The 20,737-nt window shown below is 40.0% G+C and overlaps 1 protein-coding gene across 2 annotated transcripts in view; it reads right to left on the bottom strand.

The window, feature by feature from the left end:
• Positions 1-20,737, bottom strand: part of CRYZL1 (crystallin zeta like 1) — a 51,457-nt gene that overhangs the window by 14,580 nt on the left and 16,140 nt on the right. For both annotated transcript variants that reach the window (XM_050784648.1, XM_050784649.1), the window contains exons 3-6: positions 20,282-20,359; positions 17,278-17,350; positions 11,980-12,024; positions 9,108-9,176 (exon numbers count right to left, since the gene is read on the bottom strand). In XM_050784648.1, the coding sequence (XP_050640605.1) occupies positions 9,108-9,176; positions 11,980-12,024; positions 17,278-17,350; positions 20,282-20,359 (265 nt within the window). The remainder of the gene's footprint in view (positions 1-9,107; positions 9,177-11,979; positions 12,025-17,277; positions 17,351-20,281; positions 20,360-20,737) is intronic.

Here is a 20,737-nt window from a genome sequence, read left to right as displayed (position 1 = left end):
TTACAAACAATGCTGCTAAGTGTGTTTGTATATGAAAGATATTGTTACACTGTACATGGTTTTTCCTAGGATATTTAAATCGGAGTGGAAATCCCAGGTCCCAGGGTATATTACCTGTTCCTTAACTACACCTTTCCAAAGTGACTGCATCAATTTACTTTCCCACAGGACTGTCCTGTTGCTGCAAATGTCCTTGTCAACTTGTGGAATGATCACATTTATACATTTTTACCAATTATGAAGGTAGGTAATAGTTTCTTACTATGATTTTAATTTGTTTTCCCTGACTACTGAAAGAGGTTGAGCATCTTTCCATGTTTATTGCCCATTTGGAATTCCTTCTGTGAATTCCTTTTTCAAGTGTTTATCAATGTTTCTATTGTTTTGTCTTTTTCTTATTTAGAGCTTTACAGGAATTCTTTATATATTATAGATAAGTCGTTTATGTGCTATAAATATTATTTTCAACTTTGTGTCTTCTGTTTTCAATCTCTTTAACAGTATCTTTAAAAAATAGAAGCACCAGAATGGTATTTTAAAAAGATAAATGATATCCTAACAATTCTCTGCTTAAAATTTATCAATGGCTTTCCACTGCACTTGGAACCAAATGCAACTCCTAATATAGTTTAAAAAGCTCCACATGATCTGACTGTTAAACTATTCCTTAACATGTTTCGCTATTTTTGTTTTGTGTTTATGCTGTACACTGATGTGATCTTTCCTTTCGCTATTTTTGTTTTGTGTTTATGCTGTACACTGATGTGATTTTTCCACAATACAAGGAATTCTTTTTTTTTTTTTTTTTTTTTTTTTTTGATACGGAGTCTCACTCTGTCGCCAGGCTGCAGTGCAGTGGTGCAATCTTGGCTCACTGCAACCTCCCCCTCCTGGGTTCAAGCAATTCTCCTGCCTCAGCCTCCCAAGTAGCTGGGATTACAGGTGTGTGCCACCATGCCTGGCTAATTTTTGTATTTTTTTAGTAGAGACGGGGTTTCACCATGTTGACCAAGCTGGTCTCAAACTCCTGACCTCAGGTGATCTGCCTACCTTGGCCTCCCAAAGTGCTGGGATTACAGGTGTGAGCCATCGCGCCTGGCCAAGAAATTCTTTCTTGTTTTACCTAAGATCAACTTTATAACACTTTCACAGTCTTTACCAGCTCTTTCAAATGTTTCCTCTAATATCAATGATTCCCGTGGACTAGGCAGAGTAGTTAGCACTGCATTTAGCAACTAGTGCCATCTAGTGGGGGAAGTGGAGCATTCAAACATGCATGTTGAAATGCTCAGACAAGAGCCTAGAATTAAAACAGTAAAAACATATTAAGCACCAGGTGATAGCACACACAGTACTTTATTCCTTAGGTAACTCTTTAAGACAGCTATTCTCCCAATTTTACAGATTATGAAATAGGGTTCAGGGTAATTGATTAATTTGTCTAATGCCACATAGCTCATAAGGTGAATATATGACTTTAAAGCACATCTATTTCAACAGTGCATGCTCAGTCAACATATAATTTACTTACTGGGAACATCTTCTATCAAAAGGATTGGAACTATCATATTTTTATTAAAAACTCAATCATGTTGTCCTTAAAGAAATGCTAACTGCGGACAGGCGCGGTGGCTCACACCTCTAATCCCAGCACTTTGGGAGGCCAAGGCTGGCGGATCACCTGAGGTTAGGAGTTTGAGACCAGCCTGGCCAACATGGTGAAACCCCGTCTCTACTAAAAATACAAAAATTAGCCAGGCGTGGTGGCAGGCGCCTGTAATTCCAGCTACTTGGGAGGCTGAGGCAGGAGAATCGCTTGAACCCTGAAGGTGGAGGTTGCAGTGAGCCGAGATTGTGTCATTGCACTCCAGACTAGGTGACAGGGCAAGACTTTGTCTCGGAAAAAAAAAAAATTACTACCTGCAATAAAATTATATTTAAAATTTCAACAGTTCTAAAATTGCATGGTTAGATGTGGGTTAATATCAACACACTTGCTTTTGTGTTGGGGGTCCACAGGTGTTTATTATGTTATAAAAACTAAACAAATAAGGCCAGGTGCAGTGGCTCACACCTGTACTCCCAGCACTTTGGGAGGCCAAGGGGGGCACAGCACCTGAGGTTGGGAGTTCGAGACAAGCCTGACCAACATGGAGCAACCCCGTGTCTACTAACAATAAACAAATTAGCCAGGCATGGTGGCGCATGCCTATAATCCCAGCTACTTGGGAGGCTAAGGCAGGAGAATCGCTTGAACCCGGGAGGCAGAGGTTGCAGTAAGCCGAGATCACGCCATTGCACTCCAGCCTGGGCAACAAGAATGCAACTCTGTCTCAAAAAACCAAAAACCAAAAACCAAAAAAAAAAAAATTAAACAAATAAATGAGAGCCATATTTCAGCATCCAAGAATTATAATTTGATTTCTTTCTAGTTTAGGTCCAAAGGAATAAAAACAACAATGCTGAAAATATGTGCAAAATTTTGAATGAAAAATAAAATTAGTTTTAGGTTTGACAGAATTGCTGAAGAACTGAAAAGTACAAAAGAGCTGGAAGAATTACTCTACTCTTTAGCTCTATTATCATGTTTGAGAAACAGGACTAACATCACGTTTTGGGGGAATGTTTGAAACATAGCTCTTTGGTTTGGTAAAGAACAGACTTACTTGAGTTGAAAGTGACTGAGCACTGAGCACTCATTAAACAATCATGAAGGCCAGGCACAGTGGCTCATACCTGTAATGCCAGCACTTTGGGAGGCCAAGGCGGGAAGATCACCTGAGCTCAGGAGTTAGAGACCAGCCTGGGCAACATGGCGCGACCAGTTTCTGCAAAAAAAAAGTTAGCCAGGCATGGTGGTGCATGCCTATTGTCCTAGCTACTTGGGAGGCTGAGGTGGGAGGATTGCTTGAGCCCAGGAGTATGAGGCTGCAGCAAACTGTGATCATTCCACTGCACTGCAGCCTGGGCTACAGAGGGAGACCCTGTCTCAAAAATAAACAAATAAACAAAAAACAAAACACCAAAGACAAATTAAAAAAAAAACAAAAACAAATTATATACAGAAAAATCACCACGCAAGTAATAGAAACTAAAATAGAGTTGTAGTGAACTGAAAATTTCCCCCTACAAACTTGCTGGGAAACTGAAATTATTCCCTTTTATAAAAGGTTGGAGCTACAACAGAGATTAGAGGTTATTTAGCTGAGTGTCCTCATTTATAGACGCAGTCAGCGTGTCTAGGATCTAGCCTAAAGGTCACACTGTTAGTCATCATTTTTTTTTTTTACATTGTAAATTGACAAATTATAATTGTATAAATTTATGGGGCACAAAGTGATGCTATGATTTATGAATACAATGTGGAATAATTAAATCAAGCAAGTTAACATAGCCATCATCTCAAATATTTAACATATTTTATGATGAAGACATTTGAAATTTACTCTCAGCAATTTTGAAATGTACAATACTCTATTATTAACTATACTCACCATGCTGTGCAAAGAACTGAAAATAAAAACATACCCCTTGGCCAGGCGCGGTGGCTCACGCCTGTAATCCCAGCAGTTTGGGAGGCCGAGGTGGGTGGATCACCTGAGGTCAGGAGTTTGAGTCTGGCCTGGCCAACATGGAGAAACCCCGGCTTTACTAAAAATACAAAAAATTAGCTGGGCGTGGTGACGGGCGCCTGTAGTCCCAGCTACTCAGGAGGCTGCGGCAGGAGAAATGGTTGAACCTGGGAGGCGGAGGTTGTAGTGAGCCAAGATGGCGCCACTGCACTCCAGCCTGGGCAATAAGAGCAGAATTCTGTCTCAAAAATAAATAAATAAATACATACATACATACATACATACATACATACATACATATCCCTCCTGTTTAGCTGAGATTTTATACGCTTTGTCCACCAACACTCCATTCTCCCCAGCCCGCAGCCTCTGTAGCCACCATTCTACTCTCTGCCTCTATGAGATTGTTTTAGATTCCACACAGAAGTGAGAACATGCTGTATCTGTCTTTCTGTGCCTGGCTTATTTCACTCAGCATAGTGCTCTGCTCTCCATTTCCATCCATGTTGTCACAAATGACACAATTTCCTGCTTTTTAAAGGCTCAACGGTATTCCATTGTATATATCTATCCCACATTATTCATTCATCTGTTGATGGACACTTAGGTTGAGTCCATAACTTGGCTGTTGTGAATATTGCTGCAATGAACATGGCAGTGCAGACATCTGATTTCAAAGTTTCTGGGGCAAATATCCAGAAGGAGGATTGCTGAATCATATGGTAATTCTATGTTTTGATTTTTGAGGAACATTCATACACTTTCCATAATGACTGTACTAATTTACATTCCCACCAACAGCGTACAAAGTTTTCCTTTTCTCTACATTTTTGCCAATACTTACCTTTTGTCTTTTTGATAGCAGCTATTCTGACAGGTATGAGATGGTATTTCTTTGTGATTTTAATTTGCATTTCCCTAATGATTACTGATGTCGAGTATTTTTTCACGTCTTCTTTTGAGAAACGTCTATTCAGGTCCTTTGACCCTTTTCTACTTGTTTTTTTCTTCTTGCTATTGTCTGAGCTCCTTATATATCACTATATTAACCGCTTATCAGATGTACAGCTTATCAACATTTTCTCCCAGTCTGTAGGCTGTCTCTGCACACTGCTGTTTCCTTTGCTGTGTAAGAGGTCCTTCTTAAAGTACTACTTTTTTTCTGAGACAGGCTGGAGTGCAGTGGCGCAAATACAGCTAACGGTAGCCTCAACCTCCTAGGTTCAAGCAATTCTTCCTTCTCAGCCTCCCAAGCAGCTGGGGCTATAGGCACATACCACCACATCTAGTTTTTTTTTTTGGATTTCTTATAGAGACAGGGTTTTACCATGTTGTCCAGGCTAGTCTCGGACTCCCGAGCTCAAGCGATTGGCTCTGCCTTGGCCTCCCAAAGTGCTGGGATTATAGGTGTGAGCTACTGTGCTTGGCCTAGTTTTTTTCTTTTTTTAAAAAACAAACTTTTTGTTGAGATGATCTTGCTATGTTGCCCATTCTTAAAGTATTTCTTTCTTTCTTTTTTTTCAAAATTTTATTTGCTGGTCGAGACAAGCAAGTTGCCAAGGCTGGTCTTGAACCCCCGGGCTCAAGCAATCCTCCTACCTCAACCTCCCAAAATGTTGGGATTACAGGCGTAAGCCACCACACCCAGCCTTAAAGTACTTATTTTATCTTATTTTATTTTTTTGAGACAGAGTCTCACTCTGTCACCCAGGCTGGAGTACAGTGGCGCAATTTTGGCTCACCTCTGTCTCCTGGGTTCAAGCCAGTCTCATGCCTCATCCTTTCGAGTAGCTCGGATTACAGGTGCACGCCACCACACCCGGCTAATTTTTTATATTTTTAGTAGAGACGGGGTTTTGTCATGTTGGCCAGGCTGGTCTCAAACTCCTGACCTCAGGGGTTCCACCCGCCTTGGCCTCCAAAAGTGCTGGGATTACAGGTATGAGCCACCGTGCCTGTCGTACTTCTTTTAAAGAAACATTTTGTTGTGTTTTCTTCCTCAAGGAATATCTGCAATTGTTTTCTCTATATACTTTAGTGGATTTCTGGACTTTAATCCATCCTCCTAATTTATAAATAAGTTAGAAGAAAAAGGTCATTTGTGTGGTTTGCCTGTCTTAGCTTAAACTTCATAGCTAGAAAATGGATGCTCTAATTTGCTTTTCTCCTTCTGGTCCATGTCATAACTTTCCAGTGTTCATCAGTGCCTAAAGGAATGGGCCTTGTTTGGTTGTTGTTGGTTTTTTTTTTCTTTTTTTTTGAGACGGAGTCTCACTCTGTCGCCGAGGCTGGAGTGCAGTGGCACTGTGTTGGCTCACTGCATCCTCCATTTCCTGAGTTCAAGCAATTCTCCTGCCTCAGCCTCCCGAGTAGCTGGGATTACAGGCACCTACCACCACGCCCGGCTAGTTTTTATATTCTTTAGAGACGGGGTTTCACCGTGTTGGCCAGGCTGGTCTCGAACTCCTGACCTCAGGTGATCCACCCACCTCAGCCTCCCAAAGTGCTGGGATTACAGGCATGAGCCACCGCGCCCAGCCAATTGTTGTTGATTTTAATAATTTATCTTCTATAGCAATTTAGTTTTGGTTACTTAATGAAAAGACTCCATATTCACGACGTTCTCAAAAGAACAGGGCAATAAGGCCAACCATCCAAGGAAACTCTGGGGCCAAAAACAAGATAGTTTCCTGTAAAGGAGCCAGTGGCAATCCTCAATTTTCAAACTGCACAATTTCAAAATAGCTATGGATTAGAGACTTTCACTGCATGGTATTTGAAAGAGATCTTTATCCTTCAAAGGAAGACACATACTTGGCTCCTTATCTAGGTTTAATGTACATTCCAATAAGTACAGGCCTCAGATCTCTGAAAAAGTGTCTTTTGGAAATTAATTTTTAATAAAATAATACAGTATTATTGGAAATTTTAGATATAATGAATGACATTAATTTAAACAAAAATTACTTTAAATGTATAATTTTAGCAATGAAATGTCAAAGATTTGTTAGCCTAGCTTGAGTTACTGTATGGACCCAACTGAGTAAGATTACTATTTTTCTTTTTTATTATACTTTAAGTTCTAGGGTACATGTGCACAACATGCAGGTTTGTTACATATGTATACATGTGCCATGTTGGTGTGCTGCACCCATTAACTCGTCATTTACATGAGGTATATCTCCTAATGCTATCCCCCTACCCCCACAATAGGACCCGGTGTGTGATGTTCCCCTTCCTGTGTCCAAGTGATCTCATTGTTCAATTCCTACCTATGAGTGAGAACATGTGGTATTTGGTTTTCTGTTCTTGCGATAGTTTGCTGAGAATGATGGCTTCCAGCTGCATCCATGTACCTACAAAGGACAAGAACTCATCCTTTTTTATGGCTGCATAGTATTCCATGGTGTATATGTGCCACATTTTCTTAATCCAGTCTGTCACTGATGGACATTTGGGCTGATTCCAAGTCTTTGCTATTATGAATAGTGCCACAATAAACATACGTGTGCATGTATCTTTTGGAAGACCCAAATCCAAATTGGCCTCTGTCCCCAAAAGGTCTGATTAGATATTACATTATTTAAGAAAAGAACCTAGGAAAAGGTTTAATTCAATAGTTCAAGAACATAAAAGAATGTATTTGCACCTATGGATATGGTATGAAGAACATAATGAATCCCAGCATAAGAAATATATGCTGGCTGTACCACTGCAGTCCTGGTGTGTCCACTGACCACACCTTCCTCCCCTGCTCACACAGGTAACTTCCACCTAACTTTCCATCCTCTACCTTTTCTCTACATCCTTAAATAACATATGCTTAATTTTGTACATTTTTGAACTGTATATAAATAAATGGTATGGGGACTGTTTGTATTCTTCTGCAACTTGCTTTTTTCACTCAATATTGTTTGTGAGAATCATTCACTTTGATATGTTTAGCTCTTACTCATTTTCACGGCTATGTAGAAATTCATTCTATGAATATCTTCAACTATCCATTTGCTTGGTGATGGACATTTAGGCTGTTTCCAGTTTCTTTCACTATTACAAATAATGCTGCTATGAACTCTTATACAGTGTGTCTCCTAGTGCACATCAAATTTCCATAGGCTACGTAACTATGAGTGGAATTACCAGATCTGATGTATATACATCATTACCTTAATTAGATAATGTTAAATTATTTTCTAACATATTTGTACCAACTTACATTCCAGTGCATGAAAGGTTCCATCATTCCACATCCTTCCCACCCTTTGGATGGTCAGTTTTTTTTTTTTTTGAGATGGAGTCTCTGTCACCCAGGCTGAGTGCAGTGGTACCATCTCGGCTCCCTGTAACCTCCACCTCCCGGGTTCAAGTGATTCTCCTGTCTCAGCCTCCCGAGTAGCTGGGATTACAGGCATGCGTCAATAGCCCAGCTAAGATTTTTTGTATTTTTAGTAGGGATGGGGTTTCACCATGTTGGCTAGGATGGTCTCAAACTCCTGACCTCAAATGATCTGCTCGCCTCGGCCTCCCAAAGTACTGGGATTACAGGAGTGAGCCACTGCGCGTGGCTGATGGTCAGACTTTTTAACTTTTGTCAGTCTAGTGGATGCATAATGTTATCTCGAAGTGGTTTTAATTGCTTTCCCGATTACTTAGGAGATGAAGCAACTGTTTAATATGGTTTCATTAAGTGTATATGTGTGTGTGTGTGTGTGTGTGTATACTTTAAATATCCAAAAAGTAAATAACCATAAGAAAAATTAAAAATGAACATTTCAGTTAAACTCAATACTAGTCAAAAGATATTTGCAATAGAAACCAAAGATGAGTGTTATTTTTTTTCTCTTTTTTGAGACACAGTCTCGCTCTGTCACCCAGGCTGTAGTGCAATGGTGCAATCTTGGCCTCCACCTCCAGAGTTCAAGCGATTCTCATGCCTCAGCCTCCTGAGTAGCTGGAATTATAGGCGTGTGCCACCAGGCCCAGCTAATTTTTTTGTCTTTTCAGTAGAGACAGGGTTTTGCTATATTGGCCTGGCTGGTCTCAAACTCCTGGCCTCAGGTGATCTGCCCACCTTGGCCTCCCAAAGTGCTGGGATTACAGGTGTGAGCCACCATACCCAGCCTGAGATGAGTGTTCTCAATTCTTTCCTGTCTCAAACTCTACATCTACTGTCTAAATTTTGTACATTTTTTGTTTCAATCAATAACCAAGAGTAAAAAAAAATTTAAAATTCTGATTAGGGATATAATTTAACAGCCAAGAGAGAAACCACTTTTCAAAGATCTTACCATGAGCAGTGTTAGTAAAACTTAAAGGTCTATATATTGTTTAGTCTGAATAAGAATTTTATGAATACTAATTATAAGCTAGAAGTATTCACATGACCAGCCAAACATTTTTTATATACATGACTGGTTAATGATACTTTATTAAGTACAACACTCATGGTAGATTCAAAAAAATTAAAATGTTATTAAACCATATGTCAATGAAGTAAGACTTATGTGAGCTCCAAAGTACTGGATTGCTACATACCCAAGTAATGCTCATGTACTCTAACAACTTCACAAAGTCCAGGGTCTTCAGAGTCCAGGGGCAAAATTCCTAAAAATCAAAATAAGATATTTAAGGGATATAAGTCAAAAATTCATTCCTAATGAGAGGCCAGTAAGTATTATTACAAATTTTATTCAGTGGAATTTTGAGGAAGGTTCCAGTAATTACTAGTGTGGATAAGAAAAAATTCAGAAATAGGGAAGTGCTCTGTGCCACTCCTCCTATCTCTTTCTTCTTTCCCCTCTGAGTGATAGTAAGATGATGGCTGATGTTATAGAACGAAGTCAGAGTCTTGGGAGTATCTGGACTCCTTGCTAAATTTCTCCCTGATGGGCCGGGCGTGGTGGCTCACACCTGTAATCCCAGCACTTTGGGAGGCCGAGGCAGGTGAATCATGAGGTCAGGAGTTTGAGACCAGCCTGGCCAACATGGAGAAACCCTGTCTCTACTAAAAATATAAAAAATTAGCTGGGCATAGTGGCGGGTACCTGTAATCCTGGCTACTCGGGAGGCTGAGGCAGGAGAATTGCTTGAACCTGGGAGGTGGAGGTTGCAGTGAACAGAGATTGCGCCACTGCATTCCAGCCCGGGTGACAGTGTGAGACTCCATCCCTCAAAAAAAAAAATTGTCCCTGATGGGTTGGGCAAGGTGGTTCACACTTGTAATCCCAACACTTTGGGAGGCCAAGGCAGGAGGATCACTTGAGGCCAGGAGTTCAAAGCCAGCCTGGTCAACATAGTGAGACCTCATCTTAAGAAAAATTTAAAAATTAGTTGGGTGTCATGGTGTGCACCTGTGGTTCTAGCTATTGAGGAGGCTGAGGCAGGAGGACTGCTTGACTCTAGGAGTTCAAGGCTGCAATGAACCATGATTACACCACTGCACTCCAGCGTGGGATAAGAGCAAGACTGTGTCTCAAACTAATAAACAAACAAAATTATCCTTGATGCATGGCTACCTTCCTATAGTTTGGTTCCGTAACATACCTCAGTATTTTTCTTCTTTTTTTTTTTTTTTGAGACACAGTCTCGCTCTGTCGCCTAGGCTGGAGTGCAATGGCGTGATCTTGGCTCACTGCAACCTCCGCCTCCTGGGTTCAAGCAATTCTCCTGCCTCAGCCTCCCCAGTAGCTGGGATTACAGGCATGCACCACCATGCCCGGCTAATCTTTGTATTATAAGTAGAAACGCAGTTTCACCATGTTGGCCAGGCTGGTCTTGAACTCCTGACCCTGTAATTCATCCACCTCAGCCTCTCAAAGTGTTCACAGGCATGAGCCACCACACCCGGCCAGAGTATGTTTCTAATAAAATCCCATTTTTCTTCTAAGGTAGTCTGATTTTATTTTTGGTTTCTTACAAAAAGAATCTTGAATAATACAGAGTGCCACTGATTTCCTGAGCAGAATAAAAAGATAAGAAAGAAATAATCAATTCTCCAGGATAATGCCTGAGTCAAAGGCAGTACCATAAAATACTGATGAAAACCTTCTTACAAATCTATCCTTTAAGAATTTCAAGCATGCTATAAGGCTAAATATTTTTTCTTTCTTTTCTTTCTCTTTTTTTTTTTTTTTTTTTGGACAAGGTCTCTCTCTGTCACCAGGCTGGAGTACAGTGGCGTGATCATGGCTCAATGCATCCTCAAACTTCCAGGCTCAGGCAATCTCCCGTCTCAGCCTCCCGAGTAGCTGGGACTACAGGTGTGCACCACCACACCTGGCTAATTTTTGTATTTTTTTTGTAGAGTCGAGCTTTCGCAATGTTGCCTAGGCTAGTCTTGAACTACTGAGCTCCAGTGATCTCCCTGTCTTGGCCTCACAAAGTGCTAGGATTACAGGTGTGAGCCACTGCATAATATATATGGCCCTATATAATACATGTTATATAAATGTTTTTTAACTTTATGTCTTCCACAGAGAAATGGAAATTTCAAAGACTACTATAAAAGTCATACCCTATATTTGTGTTACTGTCTAGGATGCAGGTTGCAACTATAAAAGTCATAGCCTATGTTTGTGTGACTGTCTAGCATACAGGTTGCCAAATTTCAAAAATACTATGGATTTAAAAAAACAATAAATTAAATGTTTCAAGTCAATTTTTAGTTTTACAAGATTTGTAAGAGAAAAGCTCTGTATGATTTCAGTTGAAACGGTGCATGGAGCTTCTATATGGCCCAGTCAGTCAGCAGCCTTCAAGAACGTGATTTGTGACTTTCCTTTTCCCTAAAGACTTCAGTCTGGCCACAGACTAAGCATCTGCCAGAAAATCTAGGCTACACCAAGTACTATAGAAACTATGACTATCTTTTTATCTGTAACATTGTTCTACAGCTAAATATTAAAAAGTTTTAAATGTTCTGCTATTGCAATCAAGGTCCCAATTTTTATCATCAATAGAAATTGGACAGTAAATTTCAAAAACCAGGAAAGTCTTTCTTTTTTTTTTTTTTGTGATGGAGTTTCATTCTTGTTGCCCAGGCTGGAGTGTAATGGTGCGATCTCAGCTCACCACAACCTCTGCCTCCCGGGTTCAAGCAATTTTCCTGCCTCAGTCTTCTGAGTAGCTGGGATTACAGACATGTGCCACCACGCCTGGCTAATTTTGTATTTTCAGTAGAGACGGGGTTTTTCCATGTTGGTCAGGTTGGTCTTGAACTCCTGACCTCAGGTGATCCGCCCGCCTTGGCCTCCCAAAGTGCTGGGATTACAGACGTGAGCCACCACACCTGGCCTGGAAAGTATTTCTATATGAAGCAAGGTCACAGTGAACATTAATAGTTATATAGAAAAAACAGAGATGACAGTAAAATAGATGATTTGAAATAAGACTATGAACTATAACTTACCGACTACTTCATCATCTGGTTGAAAGAATGATACCTTGCTTCCAACTAAAGAGTGAAGAAAATTAATAGTTAATATTACAAATTTATTAAACGTAATTCTTAACTATTAAAATACATTTTTAAAGTCTGTGGATTTGTAAAAAGACTGATTTTATTTTACTTAGAAAAAAGGCCAAAAATTTCAGTAACATTTTGATGGTCTATAAGGACTACAGGATATACACTTCAAATCTGGATTCTCTAGATATTTGGACTATGCGATTGTTGAGACCAGGAGAAGTATGTCTCTCTTTGCCTATTTAGCTGACCTTTTTTTTTTTTTTGAGACGGAGTTCTGCTCTTGTCACTGAGGCTGGAATGCGGTGGCGCGATCTCGGCTCACTGCAACCGCTGCCTCCCAGGTTCAAGTGATTCTTGTGCCCCAGCCTCCCGAGTAGCTGGGACTACTGGCATGCACCATCATGCCTGGCTAATTTTGTATTTTTAGTAGAGACAGGGTTTCATCATCTTGGCCAGGCTGGTCTTGAACTCCTGACCTCAAGTGATCCACCTGCCTTGGCCTCCCAAAGTGCTGGGATTACAGGTGTAAGCCACTGTGCCTGGCCTCTATTTAGCTGACTTTAAGGAAGAAGGAGTAAAGGAAAATAATCTATAGCTTCTATGATAATTATATTGTTTTCTACTCCTTCTGTGGCTAGCCCAATCTATCTTTACTTTTGTTGCCGAATCTCATATAACAGGGAATTCTGAGAATGTAGCAGGACAAGCCGCAGACAAAACCCCTCAGACACCAAGTTAAAGAAGGAAGGGCTTTAATCGGCTGGGAGCTTTGGCAAGACTCATGTCTCTAAAAACCAAGCTCCCCGAGTGAGCAAGTCCTGTCCCTTTTAAGGGCTTACAACTCTAAAGGGGTCCGTGTGAGAGGGTCGTGATCAATTGAGCAAGCAGGGGGTATGGGACTGGGGGCTGCATGCACCGGTAATCAGAATGGAACAGAAGAGGACAGGGATTTTCACAACGCATTTCCATACAATGTCTGGAATCTATAGATAACATAACCGGTTAGGTCAGGGGTGGATCTTTAACCAGGCCCAGGGTGTGGCACTGGGCTGTCTGCCTGTGGATTTCACTTCTGCCTTTTAGTTTTTACTTCTTCTTTCTTTGGAGGCAGAAATTGGGCATAAGACAACATGAGGGGTGGTCTCCTCCCTTAAGAAGAGTGACATTAAAATGATTTTGATTTGGGAAATAAATTCAGGTTGATACCAAGAAGTTTTCTGCAACTTTATGGAAATGATATAGTTACATTTTCTCTGCATATGTAGAGAAAAAGCCTTGACTATCAGTCAATTCATTTGAGTAGTTTCATTCAAAGAGTTACAAGAGGAAAAGGGAGGAAAAAAACCCAAATATTATTGAATGCCTCCTTGTGCCCAGCATTGTTGTGTATTTATACATTTAAACTTCACAATACATCAATAAGGTAGGTATTATTACTTCTATTTAACAGAAAAGGAACTGAGGTGAAGCAGTGAAGTAAGATGGAAACCTGAATCTGGAAATGGTCCCTTCGACTGGCTCTGTCAACAAAATGGCCCCAGAAGGCATTTGTTGCCACTAGCAAGTAATTTGAAGCCTGGTATTTCTACTTTCAAGCCCTCCTTTTGGAGTTTGCTCCTTCTTTGGCTCCCTCCTGTGCCATCATCCCCCAATCCTTTTGGCTTCTGATTCACTGTACTTTTCTCTTTCCCTTCTACTGCTGATCCCTGTCCTCCTAAGGTCACTCTGACTCTCTTTTTCTTGCTGTCCTTGATACTCCTCTTCTTTTAACTGACCCTCAAACAGTGCATTCCAAAGGGTTCTTTGTTTACATCTCTCATCCTTTTCCACTCTCTCTCGGAGAATTCATCAACTCTATTATTTCAAATACAACCTACATGCTGACATTTCTCAAATATATACTTTCCAGCATAGATCTCTCACCCTTGAGCTTTAAACTCATTTAATTGCTTACTAGATATTGCCAGTGAGACGGCACTTAAGTACCTTGACTTAGTAAGTATAAATCTGAACTCATAATATTCCTCCTAATTGGATCATCTTCCTTTTTTTTTTTTATTTAATAAAGTTTTATTTTTCCAAATGTACAGTTGGTTGGACCTATTCATGCATCTTCACCAGCAGCTGGAGCATCTCTGCCCTTGGTATTTCTGGTGTAAATTACTTGAGCTCTGTGCTTTGAAATCAGTTTGATAAGTCCTTTACTAAGGAGCTCCTGAAGGACTACCCTGGCCATAGAGCCTCAAATCTTCAGTCTCTCAGAGACCACAGCTGGGGTTATAAGTTTATAGTTGGGAACTTCCTTAGAGAGTTTGTCATAGGTAGCTGTGTCAAACAAGACTAAGTTATTGAGCTTGTCCCGAACTTTGCCTTTAGACCACTTCTTCTTTTTGGCCTTGCCCCCGGATTTGTTCACCGGGTCTTTGTCTTTCTTGGCCGACTTTCCGGCATCCTTCTTCTTCTTGTCGTCCTTGGGCGGCACTGTGAAGCTCGGAGAGCAGCAGCAGACACTGCAGCCTCACTAAGATGTTGGACGGATCTCTTCCTTTATCAAATGTTGGTTCCAATTCAAGCCTGAACCAGAATTCTGTAAGCCATTCCTGGTTCTCATCTGTTTTTAATTTCCCAGTTCCAATGAATTACTAGGTTCTGCTGACTTTATTTCCTCAATATGTCTTGAATCCATCCCTCTTCTCCACCTCTGCCACCACTGTTGAGGTTGTGGACTTTGCTGTCTCTTGCCTCTTGGTCTACAACCCAACCAGTCCCCTCGCCTATAGACTTGTTTGCCTCACATCCACCCTTCCTTCAAATGGCTACTCTAATAATCTCCCTAAAGTACAATCTGATATCTAAGTCTCAACTAAAGGTCTTGGCCCTTGCCTATCCTCCTGCTTTATTTTTGGAAGGCAGGAATTAGTGTTCACATCATCATGAAAGTATTTTGTGCAATATCTTTTATTCTGCAATATTTGAAGGAGAATTTTTTTTTTCTTTTTTCTTTTCTTTTTTTGAGACGGGGTCTTACTCTGTTGGCTCAAACTCCTGGGCTCAAGTGATCCTCTCACCTCTGCTTCCCAAAGGCTGGGATTACAGGTGTGAACCACCACACCCAGCCCAGGAGGAGAATTTTCTTGACAAAATGTTTCTCTGCTACCAAGTACCATGCTGTTGACGCCTGCCCAGGACTTCATCTTGCTCTAGCAATACCAAACTCTTTGTAATTCTTATACACATCCCACTTTCACTTGCTTGTCTTTGCTCATAATATCCTCCCTGCTGGGTGTGATTCTCCACCTGCCTGCCCCTTATTATTTGGACATCTTACTCCAAGACGCCTTTCCTGTTTCTTCTGGCCGGGTTAAGCAGCTTTCTTCGGAGCTTACATAATAATCTGCTCACGTATGTATTTGTCTCTCCCCTAGAGAGTGAACTGTTTAAGGGCAAGGACTTCATTTCACTTATATCCTAAGCACTTAGCAATTGCTCACTAAATGTAGAATGAATGATCATCTGGTTATTATATTTATTTTTCTACAGACTGAGAAAAAAGGAAACACAATTATCATTTAGCTTTGTCAGAAGATTACATAGAGTATCAAATCTATTATATGTTAAAATCACAGGTAAAACTCAAATATAGTCTAACATACCTTAACACATTTATTCATTCGCATACGAGGTAAGAGCAAACACATTAATCATGAACCACCTGTTAGTGAATATTAAGTATAGGTCTATTTAGAAATAAATTATATCAAAAGCCTGATATAAGGCTTACTGTTCTGTATGTTAAGATCATTATTTCAACATAAAAAGACAATATTGGTCATTCTATTCAATATATGATCACTTATGGATTTAAATATATAACCCCTAAACATTTACTACACTGTAATAAGCTCTTCAATTATAAAATACCAATTAAGTCCTATTTTTCTTTTCAATTAAAAATAAAAAGGGCCAAGGACAGTGGCTCATGCCTGTAATCCCAGCACTTTGGGAGACGATGTGGGCAGATCACTTGAGGTCAGGAGTTCGAGACCAGCCTGGCCAACATGGTGAAACCCATCTCTACCAACAAATACAAAAATTTGCCAGGCATGGTGACGAGTGCCTGTAGTCCCAGCTACTTGGAAGGTTGAGGCAGAATCACTTGAATCTGGAAGGTGGAGGTTGCAGTGGAGTGGACATCATGCCACTGCACTGCAGCCTGGGTGATAGAGTGAGACTCTGTCTGAAAAGAGAAAAAAAAAAAAAAAAAGCCAGACAAAGCCAGGCATAATGTTGTATACCTGTAGACCAGGGGTGTCCAATCTTTTGGCTTCCCTGGGCCACATTGGAAGAGAAAGAATTGTCTTGAGCAACACATAAAATACACTAACACTAAATGATAGCTGATGAATTTAAAAAAAAAATCACATTAAAAAAAATTAATTAATTTTTTTTTGAGACAGAGTCTCCCACTTGTCGCCTAGGCTAGAGTGCAGTGGCGCGATCTCGGCTCACTGCAAGCTCCACCTCCTGGGTTCATGCCATTCTTCTGCCTCAGATTCCTGAGTAGCTGGGACTACAGGCGCCCGCCACCACGCCCAGCTAATTTTTTGTATTTTTTTTTTTTTTTTTTTTTTTTTTTAGTAGAGACGGGGTTTCACCGTGTTAGCCAGCATGGTCTCGATCTCCTGACCTCGTGATCCGCCCGTCTCGGCCTCCCAAAGTGCTGGGATTACAGGCTTGAGCCACCGTGCCCGGCCTTGTATTTTTAGTAGAGACGGGGTTTCACTGTGTTAGCCAGGCTAGTCTTGATCTCCTGACTGTGATCCGCCCGCCTTGGCCTCCCAAAGTGCTTGGGATTACAGGCGTGAGCCACCGCGCCTGGTCAAAAAATCACATAATGTTTTAAGAAAATTTACGAATTTGTGTTGGGCTGACTTCAAAGCTGTCCTGGGCCGCATGCTGGTTGGACAAGCTTGCTGTAGACTCAGCTATTCAGGAAGCTGAGGCAGCAGGATCACTTGAACCCAGGAGTTAAGGCTGAAGCTATGATCAGGTTTGGCAACACAGAGAGACCTTGTCTCTCAAAAAAATAAAAATAAAAATAAAAAAGGACATTTTCATATAATTAAATTCAAATTTCAAAGGCTGTATATAATTTTATGTACCAGGAAACCAATTAGCTACCATTTAATTTCTTTTACCTTAGAAAATAAATACATATACTCACATCTGTATACTTACCATCTAATACAATTCCAGCAATTTCTCTCCCAACAGGAAATAAATCCTTTTTCATCTTCATTTCTGCCAGAAGCTAAATCATGACAAAGGCTGTTAACATACTATCGTCAGAAGAAATCCTGGACTCTATTTTAATGTGTGAGGAAAGCAAGAGCAAAAGTCAAATCACAGAAAGAGCAAATATGGTTCAAGTTTTGGAATTAAGACAAAGCAAATAACTTCACAAAATAGGTTTCTCTAAAGGGTAGGAAACGAAGAATTTACTGAGGCATTAGTTGATCTGCAGGACTTAGGAATGAATATTCTTATTCAAATTACCATTAACATCCTTTGTTTAACATCTTTACTCTGCCACGTATGAAGGGAAATTATGGCCAAAACATTTCTTGGTTGTCTAAACACTATCAGTCATCTTATTCAGGTGAAGGGAGGGTAGTCTGGAGAGAATACTGTTGAATAAGGGGGTGTGGCCAATGAGAAAAAAGGGTTCTCCATTCCCATACCCTTTAAAATCACCTGACTTGTTAAAAGCCTTGGGTTAGAAGTGGGTGAGAAGTAGTGATGAATATTAACAGGTAATCTCCCATATAATTTCAGATTCATGGTGACTGGAGTTTCTTTTCGTTAAGGCTACATTTTTAAGAGATTGGTATTTTATTAGACTGTGACCAAATTAATTATAAGTACTTGTCTTTTGAAGTAACACGGTGTACTACGATAAGCCTGTGGTTTAAGCTCCTGGCACTTAACATTAGAGAGGCTGAACGTATCTGTAGATACCATAATATTTTAGGAACAGTAAGTAAAAAGAAATTGAAATAATTCTCTTCTATATTTATTTTTCAATTTTCTGATCTCCTGTATGTATACCTGATTGTCAGAAGTCTCTTATTCAATATGGAACACTATACTTTTCTTAAGATGTTCATATGACATTCTTACAGAAGTACTGGGTGTTTTACAGTATTTCTTTTCTTTTTTTTTTTCCAGATGGAGTCCTGCTCTGTCACCAGGCTGGAGTGCAGTGGTATGATTTCAGCTCACTGCAACCTCTGCCTCCCAGGTTCAAGCAATTTTCCTGCCTCAGCCTCCCGAGCACCTGGGACTACAGGCACGTGCCACCATGCCCAGCTAATTTTTGTAATTTTAGTAGAGACGGGGTGTCACCATGTTGGCCAGGATGGTCTCGATCTCTCGACTTTGTGATCCGCCTGCCTCGGCCTCCCAAAGTGCTGGGATTACAGGTGTGAGCCACTGTGCCTGGCCACAGTATTTCTTTTATGCACATTTGTATGGAGTTAAAACCATGGTTTTAGCAATTACATCCTGGCTCCTTCACTTACCATAAGCATTTTCTTACATTACCCACATAGTTTTCATAACCATTATGCTTAACAGATGTGCAATATTTCATTCAACTGATTTTACCATAATTTACTATTTATTTCTGTTAGACAAGGAGATTATTTCCTAGGCTTGGATTTTAATGGATTTTTCAGTTTTAAAAAAAACATCTGAAGACAGAAATCTGCAGACAAGATCTAGTACTAGTACTCTTGCGAAAAGACTTCAGGGGATCCCACTAATGCATTTGTCAAGTCATGCTCATGTTACAGAGTTGCCCAATGAAAGCCTATACCCGGTCTGTAATTTCCTAAGTGTGACTTTATCAAAGAAGACTTTTAGATTCCTAAAAATTATAGTCACATTATAATCCAATAAGTTATGGGTCATGTAAACTATGGCATTAATCCTAAAAAACAAAACAAACAAAAAAACGGAGTAAATGGACCTGCTCAATTTATCATGGCACATTTAACCACAGTTTATTTACCACTGAAAACGTTCTATGTGGCCGGGCGCGGTGGCTCAAGCCTGTAATCCCAGCACTCTGGGAGGCCGAGGCGGGCGGATCACGAGGTCAGGAGATCGAGACCATCCTGGCTAACACGGTGAAACCCCGTCTCTACTAAAAAAATACAAAAAACTAGCCGGGCGAGGTGGCGGGCGCCTGTAGTCCCAGCTAGTCGGGAGGCTGAGGCAGGAGAATGGCGTAAACCCGGGAGGCGGAGCTTGCAGTGAGCTGAGATCCGGCCACTGCACTCCAGCCCAGGCGACAGAGCGAGACTCCGTCTCAAAAAAAAAAAAAAAAAAAAAAAAAAGAAAACGTTCTATGTATTTCATGGTCAATAATGAAAGATTACTGCAGGGCAGTGTGAGGTAGAGATGTATGTTTATGAGAGAGCAACGCAAAAAGAAATGACAAGAGAAAGATGAACCATAACTAATGATATTAATTAAATATCTAATTGGTAGCTAATAAACTGATTAGGTTTCTAGTTTCTATTTTATTATTTATTTCTTCCTTAATAATAGACTTTGTTAATTATAAACTGTTTTCTGCAATGTAAAGTTTATAAAATATTATAAAATATTTACATTAAATATTTCTATTTTCTTATAAAATATTTGTATTTTCATATAAAATATGTAACTTCAATCAGACTAATAATGTCCCTTATACAGAAATACACAAAAGCACACTAAATTTTCTCCCCTAGCTGTTCTATTCTTCTAAAGATGGTAGGCCGGGCGCAGTGGCTCACGCCTGGAATCCCAGCACTTTGGGAGGCCAAGGCAGGTGGATCACCTGAGGTCTGGAGTTTGAGACCAGCCTGGCCAACACGGCAAAACCCATTTTTACTAAAAAACATACAAAAATTAGCTGGGTGTGGTGGTGTACCCCTGTAATCCTAGGTACTCAGAAGGCTGAGACAGGAGAATTGCTTGAACCCAGGAGGCAGAGGTTGCAGTGAGCTGAGATTGCACCACTACACTCCAGCCTGGGCGATAAGAGCGAAACTCCGTCTCAAATAAAAAAGTTAATAAAAATCAAGATGATAATAAATTCTTCACACTGAGATGTCAGTTATCATTATATTTATACACTAAATACACTAAGAAACTCTCATTTTACTTTGCGCCATAATAAAAGAACCAATACCTTTGTATTTATCTGGCTGAGAGCACAAGCTTTAACTTGAAGTTTTACAAAGTTATCCTCTGTAACAGGAAGATTTTCCTAGAACCAAAGGATAATAAAAGAATATGTTATTCACACATTCCTATGAGAACTTCTTTATGCTGTGAAAATTTTCACACATAATTAAACAAAATTAATCAGACCCCAAATCTCACAGCTAATTTTAACAACTATAAGTAATTATAGAAATGTATATAATAAAAAAAGAATAAAGAAAATTTGGGGGTACAATTTTAAAAAAGCTTTCGGACATATATTTTTAAAAGTACTCAAATAACAATATGGATATATGTGTAGACAATAAAGTTAGGATAACAAAGTAAAGCAGCAAATACTGTACTCCTTTATTCCAACCTAAATAATCTCAGAACATTGGATCTTCATGTTTACAGAGATATCCTTAAACACATATACACA

Source organism: Macaca thibetana, chromosome 3 (genome assembly GCF_024542745.1).
Source record: "Macaca thibetana thibetana isolate TM-01 chromosome 3, ASM2454274v1, whole genome shotgun sequence".
In the NCBI taxonomy this organism is placed as follows: domain Eukaryota; kingdom Metazoa; phylum Chordata; class Mammalia; order Primates; family Cercopithecidae; genus Macaca; species Macaca thibetana.
This window is presented reverse-complemented; position numbering and strand designations above follow the sequence as displayed.